This window comes from Haplochromis burtoni, unplaced genomic scaffold (assembly GCF_018398535.1).
Source record: "Haplochromis burtoni strain Fernald_Lab_line unplaced genomic scaffold, NCSU_Asbu1 Contig_1438, whole genome shotgun sequence".
Classification (NCBI taxonomy): Eukaryota; Metazoa; Chordata; class Actinopteri; order Cichliformes; family Cichlidae; genus Haplochromis; species Haplochromis burtoni.
Window position 1 is genome coordinate 1 of NW_024583799.1, and position 8,449 is coordinate 8,449.

The 8,449-nt window shown below is 35.6% G+C and overlaps 1 protein-coding gene across 1 annotated transcript; it reads left to right on the forward strand.

Annotated features, from left to right (window-relative positions):
* Nucleotides 1–11: 11 nt before the first annotated feature.
* Nucleotides 12–6,305, forward strand: LOC102289913 (endonuclease domain-containing 1 protein). Its single transcript, XM_005952250.3, has 2 exons — nucleotides 12–3,063; nucleotides 3,987–6,305. The coding sequence occupies exons 1-2, from the start codon at nucleotides 2,722–2,724 to the stop codon at nucleotides 4,569–4,571; spliced, it is 927 nt and encodes a 308-aa protein (XP_005952312.1). The 5' UTR covers nucleotides 12–2,721; the 3' UTR covers nucleotides 4,572–6,305.
* Nucleotides 6,306–8,449: the final 2,144 nt, after the last annotated feature.

An 8,449-nucleotide genomic window follows, 5' to 3' on the forward strand; every position in this document is an offset into this window, starting at 1 on the left:
TATTCCCCCATACTTCAACACAATAACTCAGATAGGGTAGAAACAATGAAAAATATATTATTCTCATTGTCTTGTAATCTAATATATCTTACATTACCCAGGAAATAAATATCTTTAGCCAACTTCTTTTAACATGTTCAATATGAGGTTTCCATGTTAACTTGTCATCCACTATTACACCCAGAAAACGGAATTCTGTCACTCTTTCAATTAATACTCCCTCTATAGATAATACTATCTCTTCCTCCTTTACACGGTTTCCGAATATCATAAACTTTGTTTTTTCCAAATTCGGCGATAACTTATTTACATCAAACCATTTTGTTTATTTTTTTCATTTCAGTAACCATAATTTTAGCCAATTCTTTCAAGTTTTTTCCGGAACAATAAAAATTTGAATCGTCTGCAAACAAAACAAAATGTAACATTTTTGACACATCACAAATGTCATTTATATATAAATTAAAAGGTTTTGGTCCTAAAACAGAACCTTGAGGGACCCCACATTCTATTTTCATTCTATCAGATGAATTGCCTTAACACTGCACATACTGAAACCTATTATCTAAATAACTGCTTAGTTCAATACTATTCCTCTCACACCATACGTACTTAACTTAGAAATCAAGATGGAGTGTTGCAGAGTGTCAAAAGCTTTTCTTAAATCAATGAATACCCCTACAGTATATTTATTATGATGTGTTGCTGATGAAATGTCTTCGATAGTATTCATTAATGCTTTTGCTGTTGATCTGTTCCATCGAAATCCGTACTGACTTTCGCTTAACAGTTGATGTTTTTCAATGAAACTATCAAATCTTTGTCCAAAGAGTTTTTCAAGCACTTTAGAAAACTGTGATAGCAATGATACTGGTCTATAATTATTAAAACTATGTCTGTCTCCTGATTTATAAAGGGGGATAACTTTTGCCACTTTCATTCGGTCAGGAAATACACCCGTATAAAATGAGAGATTAAAAATATAACAGAGAGGTTTGATTATACAATCCAAGGTCTTTTTTACGATGACCATGTCTAACCCATCACAGTCAGTGGATGTCTTGTTTTTAGATTTTGCTACAATAGCTATGATTTCTTTTTCAGGGATTTCCCCTAAAAACATAGACTGTACCACTCTGCTATCTCCTTTCCATTCGTTATTTCATCTGAATCATCCTGTTTTCTAATTAAGTTTGCCAGGTTAGGCCCAATATTTACAAAAAAAGAATTAAAGCCATTTACCACTTCATTCTTATCACGTACGACCTTATTTTTCTTATTAAAGTAAGTAGGTAAATTTAAAGATGTATTATTATTACCCAATAAGTTTTTTAAGATATTCCACGTACCCTTAACATTATTTTTGTTTTTGTAAAATAATTTATTATAATACTCTTTCTTAGCCTTTCTGATAATTAATACTAACTTATTTTTATAAACTTTATATTTCATTTCAGCAGGCTTTGTTCTAAGTTTTATATAATCTCTATACAATTTATTTTTCTTTTTACATGCATTTTCTAGTCCTTTTGTTATCCATGGTTTACCAGTAGTTTTCTTTTTCTTTTGCTTATATAATACCAGTGGACAGTGATTTTCATACAAAACCAAATAAGTATTTAAGAATGCCTCGTATGCAGCATTAACGTCATTTACATAAACCTCATTCCAATCTTCTTTCATAAGATCTTGCCTGAACTCATTTATTGCATCATCATTTCTAATTCTTATATATCTGTCCACACACACTTCCTCCTTTTGTGTCATTTTATAATCTAAAGTAACAAAAACAGGTAAATGATCACTTATGCCATTTATGACAAGACCACTTATAATGTTGCTTTCCAAGCATTAAGCACATTCCTTTCTGGATCGATATTATTTTCAAAATCATGTAATTTGTAATCCGAATCTTCAGTCATTGTGATTGAGTATTCTTTAAATGTCTGTTATCCTTATGACATATACAAGTATTTTACAACATATTTTGAAAAACCACTCATAGCTATACAGTTCTTTCTGATCCATACATAACTGCGGCTCAGATCTATATCTCGTCTTCGCGCATAATTGTAACACCGTCGGTCCCAGTTCCATATCCACCTGCAGCTTCACAGTAATACTCTTCCAGTCTACTGTCTCATACCTTGCCATTTTCCCCCTCCTACAGTCGGAAATAGTGTCTTTCATTGAATAAGTTTGGCTAGTTGTTAGCAAACACATCATAACAGACCTTCTGCCGTCCGACCGCAACAGTGTCATCATCCCCTGTAGTTTTTAAGAATGTGGTCATGATAAAAATAATATCTTATACTGGTTTATGTTTTACAAACTTTTCACAGTAAAGAGAGGAGCTGGTTGACCTTGGATTAACTCTAAAAGCTGTTATTAACATCTTAAAAACAAAAGCTATCAGATTCTCTCTCTGTGATAAAATGAATTCACTTCAATGACACTGGAATCCTAGAATAGACACTTGGACATAAACTTAGCTAATAATTTGAAACCTTCATCCTAAGAACCAACAGTCACACAGGTGACACCGCTCCTTTACACATTGAGGGAAGTTTCTATTAAAGTTTGAACATTGACTCTCCCACAGTTTTCCTGACTGTAAAAATAGGTCCGGACTCTTATGGGTTATTATGCATGTATATGTATATATCAGGGAACGAGGAAGTTTGTTTAATGTAATATCTGTCTTTGTTTTACTCTGACCTGATGACACAGGGCTCACTGATGATATCATTGATGATGCAGCACCTCCTGCCTCTCGCTACTCTGCTCCTTCTGTCCATCGTTCCCACTGAAACTGAAGTGGTGGCATCAGTGGCACAATGTAATGAGTTTTTTCTTGCGCAAACTCCACCAAACATCCCAGACATTTTGGAGGAAGGGAACATCAAGGACCAGAACAGATACAAAGTGATTTGCCAGACTTTGAGAGACATCAGGAGGTTTGTGACGCTGTACGACACCCAAAACAGGATTCCAGTTTTTTCTGCTGCAGAGTACAGAGGTGGAAGCGAGGGAAAAAGAAGTTTTTGGAAGATTGAACCACAGGTATCATTATAAGTAACAGTCATCAATTTTAATACATCTTTTTAAGCTTTAATAAAATATGTTCATAATGCAGTGCTACATGATGATAATACAGACCACATTTATTACTGTGAATCTTAGTATACCACTAAAATTAAACCAACTACCCACAGTGCTGTGCTACTGCTGTTGGGACTAAAGCACTGCAGTGAACTACACAACTTTTATGGTAACACTTCATAATAATGTAATTCTATTACGCATTATTGAGGCATTAGTACGTAAAATATTTCCTCTTAATTAAAAAGTCCATGTATAACACGTTCATGGTGACATTTAGAGAGGCTGAAAAAGTGATTAACAAAGTATTTAAATGTAGATTTATATACATAGCAATTAAGATATGAGCTCATTGTTTGTGAGTGTTCTAATAAAGATTGTATTAATACTTATTTCATACTGTAATTCATGATTAATTCAATCAGTTATTAATTGTTAGTTTAGTACTTTGTTTGACTGCATTTAAAGTGAGGAGTATTTTTGCCACATAAAGCATTTATATAAGAAAATGAAAGTATTTCAAGTCTGCATTTACAAAACTAATACCTCATCAATGCTTAATAGTCCGAGATTATTATAAAGTATTACTGCTTTAACTTATTACTTATATTCAGTGATCCCACTTATATGTTGATGACGCTACATAGATTTTCCATTTTTCCTGTTATAGGACACGTCTGTATGTTTCCTATGCAATAGCAGTCTTGTCAATTAAAGTTTGCCTTTTTAAATGGTAGCATTAAAATATGTAAAGCTCACAACTTAAGAGGGCTGTTATTATGTTTAAATTATACAACTTTGATCAACCAATTAGTAAATGTACATTTAGTCCACTTTGCAGCAGCCATGCATGGATCACTAATATATCATTTTCACTTTTATAGCTTGAAAACATAAATGACAATGACAATATGATACCAGCAGACAAGAAAATCACCTACGACCACCAGGCTGGAATTAATGATTACGCCAAACAGACAGAGTTTGAGAAAGGGCATTTATTTCCAAGCTCTTATAGATCTGATGAAGTTGACAAAAGATCTACCTTTACCCTGACTAATGCTGTTCCACAAAGAAAACTATTTAACAATGGTAGGTGGAGCAGCATGGAGAGATGTGTTAAATGCATTTTGGATAAATACTGCATTAACAACAATAACCAAGTAGAAGACTTTGTAGTGATTGGAGCAAAGCCCAGCAACGAAAAACCACTCAAAGAAAGGATAAATATTCCTTCAGTGCTGTGGTCGGCGTTCTGCTGTTACAGTCACAGTCAGAACAAATGGCTGGCAAGTGCACACTGGGGCAACAACACAGATCTTGGCCCGACATATCTGCAGACCAAGACCTTGGGAGAACTCCTCACAGAGCTGGGAATTGAAGCATTTCCTGGAAAAGAATGTCCTAAAGACGAAAGTGTCACTCAGCTTTACTCACAACCTGCGTGTAAATCCCATTGCCGACAATAATGGAACAGAAAGAAGAGTACATCTACTCGTCCTACAACCACCCCCACCCCTTCAGTCTTCTTCTTCCACATCTAATTCACCAATCCCTCCCAGCACCACATCTTTCTCATCACCTGGAACATCTGTCCCACTTTCCCGCACAGTTCCAAATTACAGTACCACATCTGGCAATCCAACAACTGTCCCTCTGGGTACTACAACCAGTGTCTACTGCTGCAACTGTCCAGATTTCTAGCACATTTCTCAAAAAGTTTCGAGTAAATGAGAGTGATGAGATTCCTCATAAGGGTAGTGTCTTGAAGAACATCAGAAGCATTATTGTGAAATGGAAGGGCATCATCAGTTTTTCTCAGGTTTATTGATCATTTCATGCTGATGTTTTCTTACTAGAGTCTCTCTAAACATTGTTCTCTAACAGACAGGTACCATAGACCACAACACAATGCAAATATTGTTGGTGCTTCATGAAGGAAGCCTGCAATCCAAACTTTTGGCTGAATAAACAACATCAACATTACAATTTTCCTAAATCGAGTAGAGAAGTTAAAAATAAAACAAGTTGGATTATATCTTTGTAGCAAAGATATATATATAAAACATTTATTATGCATAAAGGGAAACTAAGCATGGTTTTAACATAAGCAGTTATATTACATTTTAATCATAAATGTCTGATTTAAACCACATTTATTTATCATTTATGCCTGAGATGATAATGAAGTACAAGCTACAGATGTGATTTAAGGAAATAATAATGTTTTTGTTTCGGGGTTCTTATAAAGTTGTGGTTCCTGCTTTGTAATCTCCATGTTTATTCTTTCTTGCGTTTATAATGATCATATTTTCCTATTTCCTATAGTTTTGCTTTTGGTACTTTGCCTGTCTCATGTGCCTTGATTTTATGCCTTTATTTGCCCTCCTGGGTGCCTGATTGATTCTTGTGTTTTGTCAGATTTCCTTTCTTTGTTTTTGTCTTGTTGACATTTATTCTTCCTGCATTTTGGATATTTTATCTGCCAGCACTGTTATTTTACTTTTACTTACAGTCAGAGTTCAGCCATCATTGTGATTATTACACTGTACTCATGTACAGTGTAATACAGTGTACTCATACTCAAAGTAAATGATGTGACCAACAGTAACTGCTTTGACATCATCTCCCTCAAATATTGAAACAACTTTAAATTTTATTTGAAAATGTCAGAAATGTATCAAATAGCAAAAGCAAGGAAGATTTGAGACGAGATTTACACACACTGTGATGTGCTGGTATACAGAAAAATGTTTAATGATGTGTTCACCAACAGCTATAGAGATAAGAGAAGTATTTGTTGAAGTATTGAGTTGTAGTACCAGCTACAACTCAACCACTGGTTGATCTAGAGCTGGAGCCTATCCCAGCTGTCAAACGGTGAGAGGAGTTATGGACAAATTGCCAGAAATGTTGAGAGACAGATCTGAGAATAACCATATAACCCAGCACATCATTGAACTGTGGATGGAAGCTTGGAGAGAACCCACACCAGCACTGGGAGAAGATACAATCTCCACACCGAAGACCAGGAAACTGATGGATTCACATCCAGGACCGTCTTCCTGTGAGGCCGTGGTGCTAATCATCGTATCATCATGCAGCCCGTGTTAAACAATATGACTGTAACTACCCTCTATAGTGTTTTGTAAAACATTTAATATGTTAATGTGGTTCTAATAAATGACAACTGGAGCATCAAAGAGTGCATTTTGTGTTTTCTGTTGGAAAATACACTTCAGCATTTAAAAAAGGCATCATTTTAAATCTGGGTGAAGTATTTTTATAGGAAATCAAAAAGGATCAAACTCATATTGAGGATAAATGTGTGAATGACTATTAAGTTACATAGATGCTGCCTTGATTTGCAGCCCAATGTCTGTTCAAAACTAACTTTTCAGGAATAATTAAAAGTAACTTTCAGTGTACGATGAAGCCCTCTGTCTGTAACTCAGGGTATCAGCATGTTTACACTGTTGACAGGTGACAAAAAGAAGTTTTTCTTTTAGGTAATCAACATTATTGTTACCCTGTAACTCAGGATAACAATAATAATGATATTATTATTATTATTATTATTATTATTATTATTATTATTATTAATCATATTACTACAAGTTTAAAGGCTTTCATGGCTGAAAACTTCAATTTAATAAAGTGGGATCGATTGAATCTCAGTGATTTAGATGTCACTCATAGGGAGTTCCCTGTTTTGTTTGTCTAGTGCACGAGGACGCACTCATGCAAACAAGTGAGGCATTTCACATTATTCCACTGAGCTATAGGTGGAGGATATGCACTCTGACAAAGTCAGTCATGGGCACGGGTGCCGCCAGGGATTTGGGGCCATGTGAAGAAAAAAAATATCATTAAGGGCCCCACCACTTAAATATTGCAAATATACCAACCCTAAAAATATGACAATGTGAACACATGGATCAGTATCTTGCTTACATAAATTGATTTTTTGATTTAATGCAAGACTGCTGAGATATATGAAAGCCATTGACATTTTTACATATTATACACACACACATACATACACACACACACACACACACACACACACACATATATATATATATATATATATATATATATATATATATACATATATATGCCTAACAATCATTGGCAGTGTGCAAAATATATCCAGAGCAATACACACTGGCTTATAGTGTGTAGAAAAAAAACGTTACCCTGAACTCACCTATTTCTTCGGATATCAGTGGGGCTGGTTCACTGTCATGAGTGTGAGTTTGGGGAGATGCGTGGGACAGCTGAGCCAGAGGTTTGCCGTGGCACCAGGTCGTCAGATTAGTGATCAAACATATGTGCGGAGGATCTGCCTGCACCAATTACACGTTGGCTAAAGGAACACAAACACATTATTTTCTGTTAGAAATGAAGTAAGCTAACTAATACTAGGAAAGTCAAGCAGTTTCTTTCATATGGACTTTGTTATGAGTTTAATTTCACCTATCTTAATTTCTTTTTTGAAAATGGACATAAGTTTTCAATGGAGAGACTCTTCCATCTGGTGCATCTGGACCAAACCAAATCATGAAATAAGGAGGGGGGGGGGCGGCTGGGTCACCAGAGTATATATATATATATATATATGATATAATTTTGTTCCTCTACCCCCCCCCCCCCATTTTTTGCACATGTCGAGGAGCGTGTCGCTCATACTGTGTTTATACTTGTATACTATGCATGTGACAATAAAGACCTTGAACCTGATGGGCTGGGCTGTAGTTACATCCTAAGGTTTTAAAAACTGAGCTTAAATAAATGATTAGCGGTAATAAAAGCCGAGGGAGGGCAACAGTGATCACTGACTGTTTTAGGAGCTTTTTGAGATTAAATAGAAGAAAATACAAAATTAAACATGTTAACAACACAAAAGCCATATTAAACGCAGACTACTTTAGGCCCGGAAGTAGGATTCGTCACGTCATCACTTAACGACCAAATACCTTCATTGTACAGGCTGTGTCCCAATTCAGGGTCTGCACGCTTGAAGTACGTGCACTACGCGTACTACGTACGGTGCTACTAAAGTACGAGAAGTGCGGAAGTGAGAGGCTTGTGAAATGGGACGGTCTAGCCTCCGTCCGCTGTTCAGGTTGCCTAGCAACCATGATACTAACCGCAAGAAACGTTATATCAGCTTTTTTGACAGAAATGAAGGAGAAAAATGTTTTGTTGGTCATTCATTTGTCATTAGATAGAGTATGGCGATACCACTTTTTTATGTCCGATACCGATACCGATATCATAAATTTGGATATCTGCCGATACCGATATGAATCCGATATAGTGTTTTTTAATCAACAAAACTGTT

What these genes read in the sequence shown, in the direction of transcription:
- LOC102289913 (XM_005952250.3), top strand. Translation starts at nt 2,722, where the DNA reads ATGACACAGGGCTCACTGATGATATCATTGATGATGCAGCACCTCCTG. An exon ending in TTTGGAAGATTGAACCACAG is followed by an intron (nt 3,064 to 3,986) that starts GTATCATTATAA and finishes TCACTTTTATAG; the next exon opens with CTTGAAAACATAAATGACAA.